General features: G+C 51.2%; 1 protein-coding gene across 1 annotated transcript; it reads right to left on the bottom strand.

Annotated features, from left to right (window-relative positions):
- Positions 1–5498: 5498 nt before the first annotated feature.
- Positions 5499–16519, bottom strand: ASL (argininosuccinate lyase). The gene is made up of 16 exons (XM_066635110.1): positions 16508–16519; positions 14345–14539; positions 13656–13739; positions 13116–13172; positions 11671–11768; positions 10750–10827; positions 10400–10477; positions 10207–10259; positions 9372–9434; positions 9054–9168; positions 8274–8358; positions 7486–7545; positions 7290–7373; positions 6827–6907; positions 6439–6545; positions 5499–5643 (listed from the first exon to the last, which is right to left on the bottom strand). Exons 1-16 carry the CDS (start codon positions 16517–16519, stop codon positions 5499–5501), a joined length of 1395 nt encoding a protein of 464 aa, XP_066491207.1.
- Between the last annotated feature and the right edge of the window lie 4352 nt (positions 16520–20871).

Genomic DNA, 20871 nt, shown 5'->3' with positions numbered 1-20871 from the left:
GACTGCAAAGGTCAAAATCACACATTAAGGCCTGGCCATTCATGGTCTGGCTGTCAGACTCTGCCACAGCCTGGTTCTGAAGGCTGCATTCTGACTTTGTCTCCTGCCAGGATGCGTAAAGAGCTGCCACCTTCTCATACTGATTCTGCCCCTCTTGTTTCAACTGCAGCTCTGACACAGAGAACTTAAGCTGGTGGGAAGATGAGATGACGGGATACACTTCATCCACTAGATTCCTGCCTTAAAGGCCCAGGAACCGGGGGGGGGGGGGGAGCCGTGGCAGGAGTGGAAACTCTACTGTACAGCCAGGAGAGGGCACTAACACAAAGCAAATATTGCCTATGTACTGACCATGCTCTGCCTCACCAGGACAAAAAGCAAGTTCTCTTTCACAGTCTACTATTTAGATTTCTAAAAACTATTTTAACAAACTTCAAGCTTCAAACATAAATGGTACAGTCATGAACCTGATAGTCTATTTTGCCCACCCTTCTTGTAAGACAGCACCATTCGTAAACTTTTAACTGTTCATTTGTGAGCACGACAACCTGATTTGAAAAACACACTCCCTCCAGCTTCTTTTGCAAAATACAGCATGTTATCCACAGCATAGTTTTGCTTAGAGAGGGGGTGTAACCTTCCAGTTTTGCACTGCTCTATTCCCTTGATTGTAAGACAAGGCACTGAATCGATATGCTACATGCTCATCTACTGTCACCCAGTAATTCTTTCCAAGTGCCCTGATCAGCCAAGGAGGAATGTGAAAAATGAAGGTAACCTACAGTCACAGCCTAAAACTCTCCTTTCTTTGGATTTAAATAAGAGCATAAGGGTAGCCCTGCTAGATCAGCGATTGCTCAAATTCAGCATCCTGTTTTAAGGATGCCCTTGGAAAGCTCACAAACAGGACATGAAGAGAAACCACCTTTTCCCTTTGTTGCCCCAAGTGGTTTTCAGGGGTACACTGTCCCTAAGCATGGAAGTTCTATTTAACTATTATCAGAGCTTCCTTCCACAGAATGTTAGAATTTTGCATGGGTTGCTTTACATGGGGCAGCCCTTGAAGGCCACTTGGAAACTCTGTTAATGCAGAATGCTGCTGCTCAAGCTGTGCTGCCTGCCTGCCTGCTTCCACATGCAAATCGGGGAGCTGGTTCTGAACTTTTAGACAGCTCAGGGCTGGGACACCTGATGGCCTCCCCCATACGGGATGGCCAGTCCTCTGAGCTAACTGGTGAGGCAGGTTCCAGTGCTGGCAGAATTGCAGCTGGTGGTGAAGTGGTGAGGGGCCTTCTCTGGGGCTGTGCCACCTCGCGTGTGGCTCCCTGGCCTTTGGCGATCAGGCAAGTTTCCTCTCTGCCTGGTATTCTGACAGCAGCCGTTTTGCCCAGCTTTGCGGCTTTGGGTTCATTATTTTGTTCTGCTGCTTGGATGGGATGCTCAGTTTTAGCTTCAGTTGTGCACTTCAATGCTTTCACTGCTACTCTTGTGTTTGTTTTTAAAACCTTGCCAGCTGCCTTGAGCACCTCACTGCAGGACAGATACACATCTTCAGTCAACGCTTCTTGTAGGAACATACCAAAGGGTTCCACTGACTCAGAGCCAAAGCGTCCAGCAATCCTGTTTCCAACCCTGGCCGGCCAGAGGCTGCAAGGGGAGGCTCCCCAACAGAGCCTGAAGGCAACAGCCCCCCTTAGCAAATATGCCCCTCAGCCCACCCATGCAAACAGCTGTGGGGATCCTGGTGGTTGCCAAGCCAGGGGTGGACCAGAGTGCTCTGCTGCGGAGTCCACCATGCTGGATGCCCGCCCAGGGTTGCTTCACAGGGGTCAGGGCAGGCCCAGCGCGTTTGCTGCAGGCGCTCATGCATGCCTGGCTGGGATGGAAAGGGGAAGCTGCGCACCGGGAAGCAGCCAGGAAAATAACGGCTGGCCGAGTGGAGAGCTCCGGACCCCACTTCCCCGCAGGCGCTTGTGGGGCTCTTGCTGCGGCAGCCGCCAGTGGGGCCGGAAGCATCAGGCTCCAGGGCCACCGACGGGCCCGGAGAGCCCCTGCGAAGGCGGAGCTCCTGGGCGACCAGAGGACCCGTGTCCGCCCAGCCCTGGCCCGGCTGGAAGCCTGGGCGGCACTTCAGAGCTCCCCGGCCTCGTGCCCGCTCCTCCCGCCTCGGGGCACCCCAGAAGCGCCGGAGCCGGGCAGCGGGCAGGGCTGGGCTCCGCTCCGCTCACCTGCCGGAGGGGCTGCCGGTACCAGCCGTGCACGAAGCCCGCGTCGCGGCCCGGCGACCAGTCGGCGCGGAAGCCCCACAGCCCGCCCAGCTGCTTCAGCTCCCGCGAGGGCGACTCCCGCGGCCGCAGCAGCCCGCCCCGCAGCAGCCGCCGCGCCGCCGGCCGCCCGCCCAGGCCCAGCAGCAGCGCCAGCGCCAGCGCCAGTCCCCGCGCAGCCATGCCGCGCGCGCACCCGCCGACCCCGCCGCCCGGCTCCTCGCCGCGGGCTCTGCCAGGCGGCTGGTGGCGTGGCTGGGCGGGCCTCCCTTCGGAGCCACTCCCGGGGGGGAGCAGAGCGGAGCCGCACGGCTGCCCCGCCCCCTCCAGCTGCGCCACCGGCTCAGGGGGCTTAATTTTTTTTGATGAAATGACGGGGGCACTCTGCACATGTTCAAAAGCACTCTGCTTATTTTTTGTAGAAAACCACTGCACTACTACTTCCCACCGGCAGGTGAAGGCGCTCTGCACATGCTCAAAGGCCCGGTGCCCGTTCAATTCTAAAAACTCCTTGCCTGAAGGGAAGGGCACTCTTCGCATTCCCAGAGGCACTCTCTCCTCCAGACATTCACCAAGCCCTCCTCACTGGCCTGGAGAGGGCCGGACCAGAAAGTAGCCAGGAAGTCGGAACAAGTCCATGTGCGGCCTCTCCGTGTGGCTTGTGGTGGGGGCTGTGGGACGTGGCTGGCCAAAGCTTGGCAGGTGGAGAGACCTGGCCATGCAGTGAGAGACCTGGCCATGCAGTGAGAGACCTGGCCATGCAGTGAGAACGCAGAGCCTCAGCCAGAGCATTCTGGGAACTGCTTCGACCAGTGGTGTAGCCAGAGGGGGTGCAGAGCACCAGGTTTGGGGGCCCTCCCCTCTGGAGCCATTCCTGGCGGCAAGAGCAAGGCAGAGGTGAATGCCAGAGAAGACCCAGAGAGAATCTGCACTGGGGCTGATTTGGGTCTCGGACCAGACCCCTTTATTGCAGTAAAGCCTTCACATAAGAACATAAGAACAGCCCCACTGGGTCAGGCCATAGGCCCATCTAGTCCAGCTTCCTGTATCTCACAGCGGCCCACCAAATGCCTCAGGGAGCACACCAGATAACAAGAGACCTGCAAGGCCTCCTGGGAATTGTAGTTAAGAACATCAGAACAGCCCCACTGGAGCAGGCCATAGGCCCATCTAGTCCAGCTTCCTGTATCTCACAGCGGCCCACCAAATGCGCCAGGGAGCACACCAGATAACAAGAGACCTGCAAGGCCTCCTGGGAATTGTAGTTAAGAACATCAGAACAGCCCCACTGGAGCAGGCCATAGGCCCATCTAGTCCAGCTTCCTGTATCTCACAGCGGCCCACCAAATGCCCCAGGGAGCACACCAGATAACAAGAGACCTCATTCTGGTGCATTCCCTTGCATCTGGCATTCCGACATAGCCCATTTCTAAAATCAGGAGGTTGTACATGCGCAGCATGGCTTGTACCCCGTAATGGATTTTTCCTCCAGAAACTTGTCCAATCCCCTTTTAAAGGCGTCCAGGCCAGACACCATCACCACATCCTGTGGCAAGGAGTTCCACAGACCAACCACACGCTGAGTAAAGAAATATTTTCTTTTGTCTGTTCTAACTCTCTCAACACTCAATTTGAGTGGATGTCCCCTGGTTCTGGTGTTATGTGAGAGTGTAAAGAGCATCTACCTATCCACTCTGTCCATCCCCTGCATAATTTTGTATGTCTCAATCAAGTCCCCCCTCAGGCGCCTCTTTTCTAGGCTAAAGAGGCCCAAATGCCGCAGCCTTTCCTCATAAGGAAGGTGCCCCAGCCCCGTAATCATCTTAGTCGCTCTCTTTTGCACCTTTTCCATTTCCACTGTGTCTTTTTTGAGATGCGGCGACCAGAACTGAACACAATACTCCAGGTGTGGCCTTACCATCGATTTGTACAACGGCATTATAATATTAGCCGTTTTGTTCTCAATACCCTTCCTAATGATCCCAAGCATAGAATTGGCCTTCTTCACTGCCGCCGCACACTGGGTCGACACTTTCATCGACCTGTCCACCACCACCCCAAGATCTCTCTCCTGATATGTCACAGACAGCTCAGAACCCATCAGCCATATAAACCCATATAAACTTCACTTATATGTGAAGTTTTAATTTTTTGCCCCAATGTGCATGACTTTACACTTACTGACATTGAAGTGCATCTGCCATTTTGCTGCCCATTCTGCCAGTCTGGAGAGATCCTTCTGGAGCTCCTCACAATCACTTCTGGTCTTCACCACTCGGAAAAGTTTGGTGTCGTCTGCAAACTTGGCCACTTCACTGCTCAACCCTGTCTCCAGGTCATTTATGAAGAGGTAGAAAAGCACCGGTCCCAGGACAGATCCTTGGGGCACACCGCTTTTCACTCTGAACCTGAACCTCTGCCACTGAACCTCTGCCAATGCTGCAACTTCCTCAAAAATCTCCTTCACCTCCAGTAGTAGCAACTGAGGTTCCCCATTGGTTTGTTATTAAGAAAAGCCCAGACTCAAAAATTCTCTAGGGTGGGCCAGAGTTCAGTAGTGAAGCAGCTCCCGTTGGAAGGATCTCAGGACCGGAAGAGACCCTTCTTCTGCTGCCATTCAGGGAAGGCAGCATTGGGCTGGACAGAGCTAGGCCTGACTCCATGTAAGGCAGCTGCATTTATCATTTTAAAACATTTGCCAGATGTCAATGTGGGGAAAATCCTCCTCTGGCCAAGCCAAGAAGCTAGAACTGGTTCACTCTGGAGCTGTGTTCCTGCCTGGGTGGTGCTGGCTATGTCCCTGCTCAGTGACCTGCCTGGCATCAGTAATCGGAGATATCCAAGAAGGGTCTTGCTCAGCCCTACCTAAAGACGCTGCCTGCAGGGACACTGCTGTTGGGCGGTGGCCCCTAATCCCTCCCCCCAAAGACCGGTTACCACTGCATATAATATTCTCCTTCAGTGAACACCTTGCATCAACTCCCCATTTGATAAGCCCTGCAAGCTCCTGCTCTGGAGGGCAGATGATTGTAACCCTCTCCCCCATCAGATCCAGCAACAGACAATCCCCCCTTCCAAAAAACAGTTTGCTGGGGGGGGGGGAGGAAGAATGACACAACAACAGAGCTTTTTCTCAGTGAAATCCAATACACCACTGTATTTATTAACTCAGGATTAAATGGGATAAGCAGAAGCCCGTAGCAACGGGACAGGTTTTTTCCCCACACTCCAAACTTATTCCTTCTGCCTCTTCAACAGCTCCTTTATTTGTTCGATCTGCTGTGTAACGGCACTCTTGGCTGTGCCTCCAGGAGAGGTGTACTGCTCCACGCTGGTCTGGGGATTGAACACCTGGGAGATGTCGCTTCCCAACATTGGGCTAAAGGGAGAAGGAAAGAAAGAAAAGTCAGTCCTGGGAGGCTGCTAGCTAAAGCACTGGACCCCAATGGTCCACCTTGCTTAACATGGTCTTCCCTGACTGACAGCAGCTCTCAGGAGGGAAGGCTGCCTGGAGACTCAGGTGGGCTCTTCCAGCTCTGCCCTACAGCCCCCAGAGCTTAATAATAAAATACTACCAGATAGAGAAGGACAAGTTCTCAATGGCACCTTAATTTCAGGCTGCAATCTGGGACAGACACTGCTGGTAGGAGGCAACAACTCACTGAACCATTTGTGAAATTTATGGCCTGCCACTCCTCAGAAGAAACTTAAGGTGGTGTTTATGGTTCTTCCTCACAACAGCCCAACTGGGTAGGGTAGGAGTGAGTGGGAGGGACGACTGATCCAGGGGCTGCAGGGCTGGAGGGGGCAGAATCTGAACCCAGACTGTCCAAATCGTAGACCAGCACACTGGCCATCAGGGTTGTGGAAAGCCATAAAGAATAACATTGTTTTCTCCGGCTCTTAGTTGGACTGGGTTGTCCATTTCATAGGACATTTTTTAATTACTCTCTGCCTCCAAGATATGGGAATGCAGTGGTCTGCTTTAGAGGACTGCTGCAAAGACAACATAGGTGAAATGCATGGAGCACTGTAAACATGCAAAGTATCATCATCATCATCGGGTCTGGAAACTTGGCTTCGTGTTTAAAGCAAAAGCGCCAAGATTTTCAAGATACTCAGTTTTGTATCTGGAAAGTGGCAGAGGAAACAAGGTATGGAGCAGGATGCATACCTGATGCTCTTCAGATCCTCAGCAGACAGCTGGTTCAGGGTCACTCCCTTGGTCTCAGCTAAATGGACTGCCTTTCCAACAACCGTGTGGGCTTGTCTGAACGGCATCTGCTGTCAAAAGGGTGGCAAATCAGAAGGGAGGACAGGAGCTGCAGATCATCAATCTGACCCTCTCTCTCAAACCACCATCCAATCCTCTGCAGCTCAATGCAGCATTTATCAAAAATGCAAGTTGATGACATCCTTGAGCCTCCTCCACCCAGGGCTCTGGGCAGCTTAGCTTTGTGAGGGCACGACAGCCCTGCTGGATCAGGTCGAAGAGCCACTGAATAGAGCATTACTCCCCCCTCCCCACCCAAAGGAGTCTTGTTCCCCCTTTGAACACTCACCCCCTTGTGGACCAGGTGATTGGCCAGGTCAGTTGCCAGCATCTCAGGGCTCAGGGATCTCTCCATCTGCTCCTTGTGGATCTGGAAAAGAGAATGATTGAGTTTGAAACAATTGCTGAAAATACCATATGCTCCAAAGAAGAACATCATGAACATGAGGAAGGATGGTGTGTGGGGGGGGGGGGGAGAAGACCCCTGAGCTGAGCATGTGATCAGGCCACACTCCATGTCCAAGTCCTCGGTGTGGGCCAAAAGCCAAACACTATTTTGGCATTAAACTTATTTCTTTAATCAAAACAGAAAGAAGTAACAGCTAGTCCAGCTCCTCGCCATTTATGTGGCACAGAAGAAACTCCTGGACTCAAAACTGGTGATTTGCATTGGGGGGAAAACATGGGGAGCTCCGAGAGAGAACATGGCACGGCCCTGTTAAGAGGACTATCCCTTCGCCACCAATTCTCACCTGGAGAGTAGAAATCACTCCAGTGGTCAGTGGAAGCACGGCAGTCAGGGTGTCAATGACATCGATCACGGCCTCCTTGTCTTCCTGGTGGATGAGAGATTCAAGGTCATCCAGTTAAGAAGCCGAGCCAAGCATTCCAACTTGGGACTTCACCAGGGCCAAAACTGGGATGCTCCCCCCCCCCCATGTTTTTTACCTGCAAATCCTTGTTGTAAGCGCTGGGAAGTGCTTTCAGGATCACAAGCATGCCGGTCAGCTACAGGGGAAGAAAGGAAGAGAGCTGGTACACATCCACGCAGAGACCAATCCACTGACCAGACAAAACTCTTTCTGTTAACCTGTCCCCGATTCCTGACTGACTATACTGGGGCACAGGTGACTTGGTAGCAGATCCTGCAGGAAGTCTGTCGAAGAGTCTTCCCCACATTTTATCCCTTTTCCCAGCCAGCTTGGGTACCCTCCGGGGAGAAAGGTGGAGTACAAATCAAATAAATAATAAAAATTTTCTCCAGCCAATTCAGAAAGCCCTCCTAGCCTCGTTCTCCCATTCTGTAAACTGCTTTGTGAACTTTCAGTTAAAGGGGGTATATAAATACTGTTAATAATAATAATACAAGCAGAACCTCCCCATATTGCCTTCTCGTTTCTACTTCTCACGCCTCCTCTCCCCCAAGCCATATTTCTCTTCTCCCCTGTAGCCCCCCCCCCTCAGCTGCTGTCGGACTCTGTGCCTGGGCCAGCCATGACCCTCTCCTTTGAGGCCCACTTCTCCAGAGAAAAAGCCACAGAAACAGTCTCTTCCTTGCCCCTCTGAAGGTCTTGGACTCTCCTCCACTCCACCTTCGCTGCTCATGGGTCAGCCCCTCAAATTCTGCCCAGCCATCACCTCTAGACCAGCCACTCTCTGGGCCTCAACTGCTCTTCCGAGCCCCATACAGCAGCTGGCACCATGGCTAGCCAGCCAGCCTCTTTGGCACAGCTTACCCTTCCTATCACGCGGCCAGTCTTGCTGCGGATCAACTCGAGGCTGTCCGGATTCTTCTTCTGGGGCATCAGGCTGCTCCCGGTGCTTTTGAGAAACAAACACGTATATGAGAGGGTCTCCGGTTCACAACAGCTCATCTGCCCCAAAACATGCTGGCCACCAAGAGCCACATTAAATGGTTGCCAGTGCAAAGGAGCAGGGCTAGCCCACATAGCATGGAAGGGTTCTTGCAAAGGATCTTGGGACGGACCTCTGGGATTGCACCCAGTTCAGTCTCCATGGCTGTGGCTTGCTTATGAAGTTGAGGAGTCAACTAGGGCGTTGGGTGCTCTCAAGAATGGCACTGCACCCCGACTCCCCCTCTCCCTTCTCAAGGTGCAAGGTTCCTGTTGTGTGAGCCAAAGCACTGTGTGCCTGATCATTCCCTCCAGGAATCTTTTACCCACATCACTTTAGCCACAGAGGAATCCTTGAAGACTACAAAGGATTCTGGGTGATGGTCTGTGGGCCACTGCTGAGCACCAGGTTATTGGGCTGAACCTGGTCTGAGCAAGACAGTCTCTTTTTTGGTCCCTTCAAATCTCCATCCCAGTTTTTGCCTCTTGGAGATGCCTCATTTAGGATTTTGTCAGTGGGCGTCACCTCTGTGTGCTCCACAGAGTCTCTGGAAGTGAAACCTGTGAGCAGGGAGTGGCTGCATCTTCCCTCTGGCTGACATGAGCATAAACCAGGCCAGACTGGGCTTCTAGGGAAGTCAGGACTGCAGGACTCAGACTTACCAGAAAGCATCAGAGAGAGTGATAAATCCAAACTCCTTTGTGGAAAAGATGATCAGATCTTCAGCTAATCTGCTCAGGTGGATCATAATCAGGGAGGCGGTGGAGAGGAACTCCACTGAGGAGGAGAAGAGAGGTCTCATTTTCACTCTTGCACACTGATTAAACCGTGCAGGAATTAAACAGCCAGAACATGAGCTAGCTCATTCACGCTGCAGAACTATCAAGTTTCTAGTCCTTAAGCCTCTTCTTCCCTCACAGCCATTTTGCCCCACAAACATTGCCCCCCTGCAAACTCTGCCCCAAGGAAAATGTACTTACACACAAAGTCGCGGTCACTCACTGCATCAATGCTATTGATACTGATGGTGGAAAAGTCCAGTTCTGTAAAAAAAAGAAGATAAAATAGTCAAGGAAAATGTCTGAATTGTTATGTAAATAGAGCAGAGGAAGGACAAAGCCATTTCTTCTTGTAGACAGGCACTTCCACAAATGGAGAGAATATTTTTGAAGCAACAAACTATGAATTAAGTGGGGGGAGGGGAAAGAGAAATCTCTCTTGAAACTGTTGCTCTTTAAGTCTGCCTTTAGTCCTTTAATTTGTACTACCTCACCTCTCACTTTTGACCATTGTCTTCCCCTGAAAGAAGAGCACCACACATGCCTGAGCTCCAGCACCTGTTATTTTATAAAATTAGGCTCTCTGCCCTCTAGCTTCTTTGGAAGGATTTTAAGAAAACAGTCCAAACTGGAAACTTAGAAAGCCTGGGAGGGACAATCCATCTCACCTGCTACCCTCTGTTGCAACTGTGCATTTTAGGGGATGCTCAGAAGCAGGATGGGACAACGGTTGTACAGAAGGGTAGCTTGCTTGCCACTTCTGATTGTAAGTTCCTCAGGGCAGGGATCTGTTATGCTTCATAAGGCACCGTGTGCAGTGATGTCTTAGTGAGCTTCCAAGGAATTACAGGTCTCCCTGGAACATGGCTGGAAAAACCAGGGCCCTGCAGCACTGGAAACTGATGGGACAGAAGACCTCCTTGGGTAGGTGCACAGCTCAGTCCAACTCTAAGCCTCCGTCCTTTCTTTACTAGCAGCTTACAAATCTCCTCACCTCCTGGCAGGATTTTTTTAAAAGAGTAGACATGCAGCTTACCTTTACGGAGTAGTTCACGGTCCAGGCCCAGCGGGTTGCCAGCCAGAGCCCCACTGTCAGCGGGAGAGAAGAAGCATTAGAAGGATGCCCATAAAACTACACTTTTCACCACTAAAAAGCCATGATCCGTTTTAGTGCGGCCTCAATTGGGCTCACAACACCCCCCTCCCTAGGAAGGTGACAACAACGTTACCTCCCCAAGGGCAAGACACTGATCCTCTTCTTCACCTCGGAGAGGCGCTCGGAATCCCTGGTCAGAGCAACCGCATGGCTGTCGAGAGGAGGAGGAGAGGACATGAAGATACCCCAAACATCCACCACAAGTGACAAAGGAGTGCCGTGGCCAAAGCAGGCCTGGAACTTGCACCCTTCCAGGTCCAAAAACCTGTCTCTGTAACCCCAGAAATCTGGCCTGGGTTATGGAGAAGTGCTCTGCATGTACTCAGAGGCTGCATTTCCTCACAGGCAACAGGCTTAGGAGGGTTTCAGTTCCAGGTGCCTGTGGCAGCTTTGGCCAGGAGAATATGGAAGGGGGGCAAGTACCTGAGGAGAAGGTGACTCCATCTGATTGGCTGAGCTCTTTGCAGGTGGGTGTAGCCGGGAAGGATCACCTCAATTTCACTGCAACAGAACAGAGAAGAGCCCCACGTTCAGGCTTGCTGACAGCTATTCCTGCAGCACCACCAGAGGACATGGAGCTGATGGAGCTTCCGCAGCAAAGAGAGAGGCCCTTGCCCTTGAGGAGGGACACTAATATCTGACCAGGAAGAGACCCAGAGAAGGAAGGGGAAAGCGCACTGGATGTGCTCAAAGACCAGAAAGAATCAGGGCGGCCCAAGTCAGGCAACAGTGACTAGTTTTTGACACTGAACTGAAGCCCCCACTAACTGAAGAAGAATACCAGGTGCTTGGAAGGAGGAACAGCACTGCTTGCCATGGCACAGAAGCATGTGGCTGGACATGGGTTGCTGAACTGGAAAGACCAGTGGACTGACCGAGCAAAGCGGTTCTTATGGGGACCCTCAGTAGCCCTGATCGCTAAATGGAGCCTCCATGTACAGGGGCAGTATACTCTGAAGTACCAGATGCTGGGGAATTGGAACTGTCCTACCCTCCTTGTGGGCTTTTCAAAGGCATCTGGTTGGTTACTGTGGGGAACAGGATGCTGAGTGAAACAACCCTTTGGTCTGATCCAGAAGGTTAGACACATCCACAGAGGAAAAAAGGGGGTGTATTGATGGATCTGTGGAACCTCCAGGTTCAGAGGCAGTCAACCTCTGATCAAGCAGAGTTCTTGTATTCTTAAGGGGTAGATGTCAGCCAGTGCAGCTGCAGAGGCTTAGGACTTTGTTTCATTTGGGGAGGAAGACAGAAAAGGTGTGGGAAGGAGAGAAAGGGAGCAGTATCGTATAGATGCTTTTGAAGGCATTCATAAGAAATGCTCAGAGCAAGGAAGGTGCTTACGTGGAGGACCGCTCCACCAGGGTCCGGATGAGCTGCTGCAGTTGGGAGGTCAGCGTCGTGATGGAGCTTTTCATCAGCATCCTCAAGTCAGTCACCACCTGGAAGAAGAAGCATCGCAGGGTCACGCCCCACCATCAAAGCCAGTCCAGAGAGAGCTCCAGCCAGCAGGGGGTGGCCTCTTTCACCAGGGATGCTTAGGAGGTCATTTTCCTCAGGCAAGTCAGTTTGTTGATTAGTTTGCAAAACAGTTAACAGTATGCAAGAGGCAGCCAGTTCTTTTAAAACCGTAAGGAGTACAACTTTTGCTCTGGTGGAGATGTGGGGTCTTGCCCTTAAAGGCATATCTCACTGGTTGCCCCCCTGTCGTTTTGCAAACACACCATTCTGGAACTGAGCACAGGAAGCTGCCTTGAAGCCGTTGGGCCATGCAGCTCTGGACTGCCAGCTCCCCAAGGTGTCAGACTCGGGGGGTCTTTCCCAGCCTGAGCCAGAGAAGTTGAGGACTGAACCTGGGGGAACACAAGGTGCAATGTGGCATGGATCAGGTACCCCTTCATTGCCGAGGGAACTGGAGGCAGCCATCCAGTGTGAGAATAAGCAGGACTTGAACTCATCACCTTCAGAAATGCAGACAAGCTCTTTAACCACCAGGCCACTCTGCCTCTCAACTGTAGTTATGAGCTAGAGGAGGGAAAAAGGGCTATAGCAATAAGCTATGGAAGCCAAGTTAGAAAGAGAAGAGGACTCTGCTGTCAGTCGCAGATGGTTTCCAAGACCAGGGACCCAGTAACAGAGGGACACTGCACTTGGATTGCACACTGTGTTCAATTCAGAGCTTTGGCAATAAGAGATGGGAGGACATGGCGCTTGGAGGAAAAACTAGGTCAGCAAATGGGTGGGGGCCTTAAGAGAGTGAAGGGCCCTGACTGAAGAATGCCTGGGCACTGGGGATGGGGTGAATAAGAGGGGCTGAAAAACTGTTCTCATGCAAATAGGGGTGAACTCAGTTGGCAAGCACCAGCCTTCTATTCAGGAATCTGTTTGGTTGCTGTGTCAAAGAATCTCCAGCAACACAGTCCTATTCATAGTTACCAAGTCCCGCCGTGTACAATCAGATTTACTGCCAAATATCTGTGCAGAGGATTTCAGGCAAATCTGGCATCATTACACTTCAATTGGTCACAGAAAAGTTCATAGAGCGACAAGTGAAGCCCCCAACCCCTAAGAAATCCCCCTCCTCTCCACCTCTCTTCTGAGATTTTGCCATGCACAATCTACCTTCATAGCCTTATGGTCTGGAAACTTGGGGTTGGTTTTTTAAAAAAAAAGAAGAGAGATGTCAAGGTTGCCATCCCCAATACCATCCACAGCATTTGTACAAGAAGCATGGCAGAAAATGAAACACAAAATAGCAGGAGAATTATACTATCCAAAAACCATCCTACTTGGTCATTTCTGCTTCGTCCAGTGTGAAGCTTTCCAGCCACATCGCCAATCAGCTCCTGGAAGGAAAATAAAGAGCAAAAACAAAATGGTTGAAGGGTTTTCATCAGTGTTGGCTTAATGCATGCAAGTTCCCTGATCCTACAACCAGTTACATGACTTTTTTTATTTCCAGGAACACGCTTGTAGGGGGAAAACTGTCTGTTACATCTATTACAAGCAAGGAGTAGAATGAGGACTAGGTACTTAACTGTCATCTCTAAATACACTGCAATGCAAACTCAAGCGTGCTAGAAGTTGACAGATTCAGCTCGTATTCTGAAACATTCAAACATTCCATGACATCACAGAAGCTCAACAAATGGCTGGAGGAGGTTCAGAACCAGTTTTAAAGTCAAGAATGTAAGCACAAATGCAATACAGTACTACTGTATTTTATTTCCTCCAATATGGACACAGCCAATAGGAAACAGAGTTTAAGATTCCTGGAAAAAAATCAGACACATGGATTAGAGGTTTCTGATTGAATTGATGGACCAAACCTTGAGTCTGCGTTCAACAGCAGTGTGGATATCCTCATCTGATTTGGTAATGACCAGAGTGCCCTTGGACACCTCCTCAGAAATCTACAGAAATAGCAGAAAAAAAGTCTGGTTAGTAATCAACAAGACTTTCTTACTGTTCAGGAAAAAAAGTTAGAGGATCAGTCATGTGTTTAACAGGATCTGAGAACCTGCCATTTTGGAGGTTCTCCAAACAAGAATTTTAGCTCCCTCCTCTCTGTACTGTACTTGAATGAGAATAAATATTATAGCATTCCATCTAGTGGCTGCCCTTCAGAATCAAACTCCTGGCGCCTCCAAGATGTTCAGCTGAAATTAAGACCAGTAGATTTTAATTTAAAACCCGGATCTTGCACAATGATGATGAAACTTCAGACTTGCCTATTTGGGAAATCATCTGGGTTCTGTGCATTCCCATTACCAGTAAGCATTTCAGACATGCCAGTTTGACAAGAGAAAATATGAAGATGGACTTTTCTTCTAACAAGGGAGTCATAGCTTGTTAGAAGAACACAAGGTATGTTCCTATGCGCAAAAGAAAAACACCCCCTTGAAAAGGTGACCTGTATGAGCTTCTACAATACTTTTATTTGCCTGAAGCCCAAACAGTCAGTTCAGAGCACTCACAGCAGCTCTGCTCCACCTTAGTCAGTCAGCAGGTACAGTACCTTTTCTAGCCCACTGAGAATCTTCTCCAGTTCAGCTTTGGACAGAATCCCAGCCTTCTCCAGAGCCTTGGCGTATGCGATGCTCCCACGAATGTCGACTTCCGACAAGTGCTGGTCCACTTCAATGGAAGAGTTTAGCTTCTCCAGGATGGGATCAATGGTGCCAGCAAGCCTTCCGGAGTAAAGTTTCTCACTCTGGTGCTGGAAAGAAGAGGCCACTTGGCTGAACAAGATGCAGAAACCCCCAGAAGGCTGCACGCGCCTGAGGCAGGCCCTTGGGCAACTCTAGCATATAGGTGATTGGCTGCTGGTCCCTCAAAAGGGATTCCAAGCGGCCCTTTTTGTCATCACATGGCTGCACTGCTGAAATTGCACGGGTTTCTCAAAGCAAACAGAAAGACAACATGTGACACTCAGGCTCCGGGGGAGACAGGCAAAGTTCACCAAGCGGGAGATCACCTTTTGGGGTCAAACAACTGCAATCAGCAGTTTTAAGCGTTGTTTTCCCAGACAAGTAATGCACAGATTGCAGTTTTGTCTGTCACGCATCACTTGCAAACGCTCTTTGGAAGGCTAGGAGGTGGAGGGAGTCCGTTCTAAAGGAGGCTGTGCTGTCCAATCACAGGCAGAAGAAATGCAAGATGGGCTGGTCATTTCTCTGGCAGCCTTCCTATGTCCAGGGCTATAAGGTACAGGTGTGGTGCTGGGGAGCAATCCTAGAACTGCCTCTAGAGGCTGGACTCCACAGCCTGGATGCCAAGAGTCAAAGCTGCAAGTGTGGAGGCACCAGAGGCTGCCTGACCCCAAGTCACGCCACTGGCCCATCCCATCCAGCCCAGAAATCTGCCTATTCTGCCTGGTACAGGCTTGCCAAGGTCTTTCCCAACCAGCTCTGTAAGATCCTTTGGAGCTGGAGATGCTATCAGGGAGGACTGAGCCTCCATCATGAAGCTGCACCCCTTTCCAAGACTTCTCTGACTACATTTCACTCCTATCACCTCTGTCCAGAGGTCTTCACCTCTCACTGCAGTGCTTAAACATAAGATTTAGGCAACTAGCTAGCCTCCTCCAAATTGCCAGAAGGTCAGGAAACCTAGGATTCCCCCCCACCCCCAGCACTACCATTAAATAGAACACAGGACAAAACATGGTCTGACTGGCTTGCTTCTAGTGGTCCATCTATTTTAGCTCATCATATCTGAGATGTTCAAGTAGGACATACAACATTCAAACACACCGTCTCTAGCACTGGAGCAAAGGCCATTTTATAAAGCCATTGTACAAATCAATGATAAGGCCACAGCTGGAGTGTTGCATCCAGTTCTGGTGGCCACATCTCGGAAAGGATATAGTAGTTGAATTGGAGAAGGCGCAAAAGAGAGCGAACAGAATGATCACTGGGCTGGGGCACCTTCTGTCTCGAGACGAGGCGCCTGAGGGGGGCCCGACTGAGACAGACAACATTTTGCAGGGGATGGATGGAGTGGATAGAGGGATGCTCTTTCCCCTCTCACCCCACACCAGAACCAGGGGCTCACATCGAGGGCACGTGGCATCAGGTCCCTTTTGCTTCTGGTGCCCGGCCTTCAGAGATACACTGCTGCTAATCATCTGACGTTACTGCAAAGACTCCTGGCCGCTGAGCATCTGGATATTTGCCCTGCCCAGCCTGATCAGCACTTTGTGTGGCACAAGCCCCTTCCCAGCTCTGCTCCTGCCTCCAGCCAGGGCCGGCCCATCCAGGAGGCCAACTGAAGCAGTCGCCTCAGGCACCAGCCTGGCAGGGCCACCCACCCGCTTCTGTCCCCTGCTGCACATGCCCAGTCTCGTCTGATCTCGGAAGCTAAGCAGGGTCAGGCCTGGTCAGTACTTGGATGGGAGACCGCCTGGGAATACCGGGCGCTGTAGGCTTAGACCAGAGTCTTTGGAGACTGAAGGTTGCCAAGCATTCTCTGGACGGGAAGAGAAAAGTGCTGAGCTGGAGTGTGGCTGAAGCCCAGGCGGGCCCATCACCGAAGCGGGGAGCCTTTGGCCCTCTGCCCCTGGCACCAGATGGGCTTGGGCAGCTCTTCCCCCGGCCCTTCTCAGTGCCACCTGCCTGCATGCAAGCCCCTCGGGGCAGGGAACCGAGAGCGCTGCAGCGGGCGCGGGCCGCCCACTCACCTCCGATGCCATGTCTGGATCTCTCTCTCTCGGGTCTGGAAGGAAACCTTCGCGGTGCCAACGCCTGCGGGACGCCAGAAGAGAGAGCCCCGCTCAGGTCAAGCCCGCTGCCCGGGCAGCGCCCGCAGCCTCCCTCCACCAGCCCGGCCTGCCAGAGGCAGCCCGCAGGCAGGGACCCCGCAGCGGGCAGCCGCTGCCTCCCCGCCCCGCTCACCTGCTGCCAGTCCAACGCACCAGCCAGCTGAGCTCAATGCTGCTCTGGCCGTCCGGGGTCCCCTTTTCAAGCGGTGGGCTCCTGCAGGCCACGCCCCCTGGGCGGGGCTAGCCCCCTGCTGGGTCCCGCCCCACTCCCCTCTTTCTCCCCCCCCACCTCTCTCCTGGTGGGACTCCTGCATCTATGTGTCTATAGATGCAGCTATGTATCTATATGTCCAATAAACCTATTTAGAGGGATCAAAGTGGGAATCAAACTTCCACCCCAATGAAGTCCCGGCGTGTGTATGTCTGTGTGTGTGTGTGTGAAGTGTATCTTTTTTATCACACTTTAAAATATGTGCCCATCACAACTCTGACTTTTCCAGGCAACACTTTTGCAAGAGAGGAGCCCCAAAGGCAAGCATGAGGCAGAGGCTACATGGGAATGTCACATTTCTGCTTTTCATGGGTATGAAATCCTATCACTCTCAATGCATTTTAATTCAACAGGTGGGGAGGGGGCTGCCTTTTGATATGTGCCCAATGCAGGCCTTAGTGCACTGTCCTAAAAACAGAATTCATGGACATGAATCAAACAGCCAATCTATTGCAGTGGCGTAGCTAGAGGGGGTGCAAAGCAGTAAGTTTTGCAGGGAGCCTCGCTGTGGTGTGCAAGTGCTCCCCCCCCTTCGGAGCCATTCCGGTACTGGGTGCAAGACGGAGGCCACAGCGAGTCTCCCTGCAAAACTTACTGCTTTGCACCCCCTCTAGCTACACCACTGATCTGCTACAGCTGTTCAGGTCTCTTATGTGCTTATACATTTTCTCCTCCCCAAAAATGTTGGGAATTGTTCTCTTACGATGAAGTGGGGATTCTCTGCAGTTACTATGTAGCACAGTGGAAAATGCCCCCAGTGCCAGGGGCACTTCTGTTCACATGGTCCAGGTCTGAAGTCCTGGTGCTGAAATCAGATGCTTCAGCTAGGCCTGGGTGAGGCCTGGCACAAATTCAGCCTTGACTGTATTCTTACTTTCCACACTGCATGCTTGGAGTCCTTCCCCAGAAATGTGATTCTCACTTCTTTCTTCATCAATAGAACAGCAGTCCTGGATAATCCTACCCTTTAGGACAGAAAGAGCATAATGTTGTAAGGTACATGAATTAACATCGAAATATGTGTCAGGACAAAGTTCCAAACAACACAGTCCTGGAACGTGCTGGAATCCCTAGCATGTATGCACTGCTGAAACAGAGACGCCTGCGTTGGCTCGGTCATGTCGTGAGAATGGATGATGGGCGGATCCCAAAGGATCTTCTCTATGGAGAACTTGTGCAAGGAAAGCGCCCTACAGGTAGACCACAGCTGCGATACAAGGACATCTGCAAGAGGGACCTGAAGGCCTTAGGAGTGGACCTCAACAGGTGGGAAACCCTGGCCTCTGAGCGGCCCGCTTGGAGGCAGGCTGTGCAGCATGGCCTTTCCCAGTTTGAAGAGACACTTGGCCAACAGGCAAAGAAGGAAGGCCCATAGCCAGGGAGACAGACCAGGGACAGACTGCACTTGCTCCCGGTGTGGAAGGGATTGTCACTCCCGAATTGGCCTTTTCAGGCACACTAGGCGCTGTTCCAGAACCACCTTTCAGAGCGCGATACCATAGTCTGCCGAGACTGAAGGTTGCCAACAAAAAAATGTGTTCTTTGGGTATGACCTCTGTAGAGAATCGGGGATATAAATAAAATAATAATAATAAATATTAGTATTAGTGTAGCATTACTATCTAGATGGGCCTTTGGCCTGATCCTGTAGAGCTCTTCTTCAGCTCTCCCGTTTAAAGGAAGGTGTATGACAGCAAGCATGAATTGCATGACATCAGAGTGTCTCCATTGACTGAATCTGTGATGCCATTTCCAAGGGCCCCTTTGAAAAGGTTCCATTTCACCACATTTGTAAAAATAAAGAAGATTGGCAGCACTGCAGGACAGCCTTAGGTGGCATATTTCAAAGTCAAGCAGGGTAAATGCTATGATGGGACTTAAGAACATAAGAACAGCCCCACTGGATCAGGCCATAGGCCCATCTAGTCCAGCTTCCTATATCTCACAGCGGCCCCCCAAATGCCCCAGAAGCAGACTTATTTCTGAAGCAGACCATCATAGCATTTGCCCTGCTTAATAAGCATTTGCCCTCCCAGATAAGTATTGCTGCTGCAATCCTGTGTCCACTTGCTTGAGAGCAAGCACTATTGACCAGAATGGGATTTACTTCTGTCTGCGTAGACATGCATTGGCTTGCATTTCAAATGGTCATAGTCAGAATCTGAAAGAGAAACCCTCTATTTTATCCCTGCCTCTGTCTCTCTTATCTTTCTTTGCTATGTCCCACGTGCTCTAAGATTGTAAGCTCCTTGGGGCAGGGACCTGTCCTCCTATCCTTTGTACAGTGCCATGCACACTGCTGGCCTGTTATCAGTAACAAAGACTATGGCAGTGGTTCTCAAACTTTTCAGTGCCAGGACCCACTTTTTAGAATGACAATCTGTTGGGACCCACTGGAAATGATGTCAAAAACCTGGAAATGATGTCATGGCTGAAAATGGCATCAATTTAGGCATCACACCTAAGTCCATTACACAGGTCCCATTAGACAGCACACAGACAGAATACAGACTTGGATCCCTCTCCAACCACACAGTCCTCCCTCCTTCCCAGCATTCTGCCGTCTTCAGGGCAAAGTACCCTGTCTCTCTCCCATACGGAGCCCCCTTGCCCAGCAGCTCTGCACTCTGTATTTTCAGCTCTGTATTTTCAATGGCAGCAGAGCTAGGTGCTACGCGACACACCTGTGGCTCACGACCCACCTAGTGGGTCCCAACCCACAGTTTGAGAAACACTGGGCTGCAGCATAAGCTGACCCTCATCGTTGACTTACAACCTGTTGGGGGAACATTTGTCCTGTGTTAAGTGTAAAGATATTTAAATTTCCATTGCAAGCAGAAAAGAAAAGGGAATGTTTTGCTTTGTACCTAAATTTACTGGCTATGTAATGTTGTCAGTTGTCATGAGAATGAAGTGGCCTTGCAAGTTTTGTGCTTTCCTGAAAGAACAAATGTTATCGAATGAATGCAGAATGCAAAATAGAGATTTTAGAAGCCATGCTCAGGATCAGAGAACGACAGGGAAAAAGACAGACAGACATTCTGCACACAGCCTGAAAGTGCTGGTGAACTGCACAGTCAGCTGGTGTAGAGAGGTGTTGACATCTTTGCATTTTTTCGGCCAGTTGTTTCCTGAATAGGGGATGGTTTTGTGTGCATGTGTTTTTAAGAGACACTCTGATGTGATCAGCAAACCGCTGAGCGCAGTAAACATCTTTCATGACAAAGAACACAAACACAATAGCACTGCCTGGGCCCCTCGGCTTTCAGCAGTCAATCCCAACATGCAGAGGGACCCCCGGATCCCGAGAGCCTTCACCCTCTCCACCAGATTAGCGCTCTGCTCCCTTGTCAACATGCTGAGCACACTTTTTTTGGGGGTGGGGGTGGGACACTGGGGGCTTTGTTCTCCAGATTGTCTAGCAACATAGCTGGATTGGGGCCCAGCAAGAAGGCTGGTTTTCTGCCAGCTCAGCACTCACAGACAGGCTCTTGGGAAGGAAACCCAACACAAGGCAGCCCACAGGTGGTTCATGCCATGAGAAAAGGGGACTGGGCCCAGCCCTGCCATCGCTGCAGTCACAGGCTATGGCTCAGATCAAGAGTTTGCCTTCCTGCTTCCATCCCGTGAGTCGTTTTGAAGAAGAAGCAGCTCAAAGGGGCTGAGCAAGCCACAAAATAAAGCGAAAAAGCAAAACCAGATCAGGTCACATTCCCAAGAGCAGCCCTGCTCAGAAGGCAGCTGGGAGGGTGCTTGCCAGGCCCCAGGTGTGCACTGATGCCTTTCTGTCCTATGCACAAGCCAACTCTGGCCTGGAGGGCCGCTGTTCTTTGCTGATGGAATTTTAAAACATTCGGGGACTGCATTTGAGAAACTAAAGGCCTCAGGAGAGCCCTGTGGGTTCGGAGCAAAAGCCTACGCACTCCTGTGGCCAGCTTCCCAAGCTGGCTGGCAGGTTGAGGTAGACTGCTCCTGGAGCAGGCAGCTCCATTCCCAACTCTCCAGACTCAAG

The sequence above is a fragment of the Tiliqua scincoides genome, chromosome 8 (assembly GCF_035046505.1).
Source record: "Tiliqua scincoides isolate rTilSci1 chromosome 8, rTilSci1.hap2, whole genome shotgun sequence".
Lineage (NCBI taxonomy): Eukaryota > Metazoa > Chordata > Lepidosauria > Squamata > Scincidae > Tiliqua > Tiliqua scincoides.
This window is presented reverse-complemented; position numbering and strand designations above follow the sequence as displayed.

What these genes read in the sequence shown, in the direction of transcription:
- ASL (XM_066635110.1), bottom strand. An exon ending in TGGAGTCACCTTCTCCTCAG is followed by an intron (nt 10,478 to 10,749) that starts GTACTTGCCCCC and finishes TCCTCTCGACAG; the next exon opens with CCATGCGGTTGCTCTGACCA. An exon ending in GAGTGACCGCGACTTTGTGT is followed by an intron (nt 9,169 to 9,371) that starts GTAAGTACATTT and finishes TCTCCTCCTCAG; the next exon opens with TGGAGTTCCTCTCCACCGCC.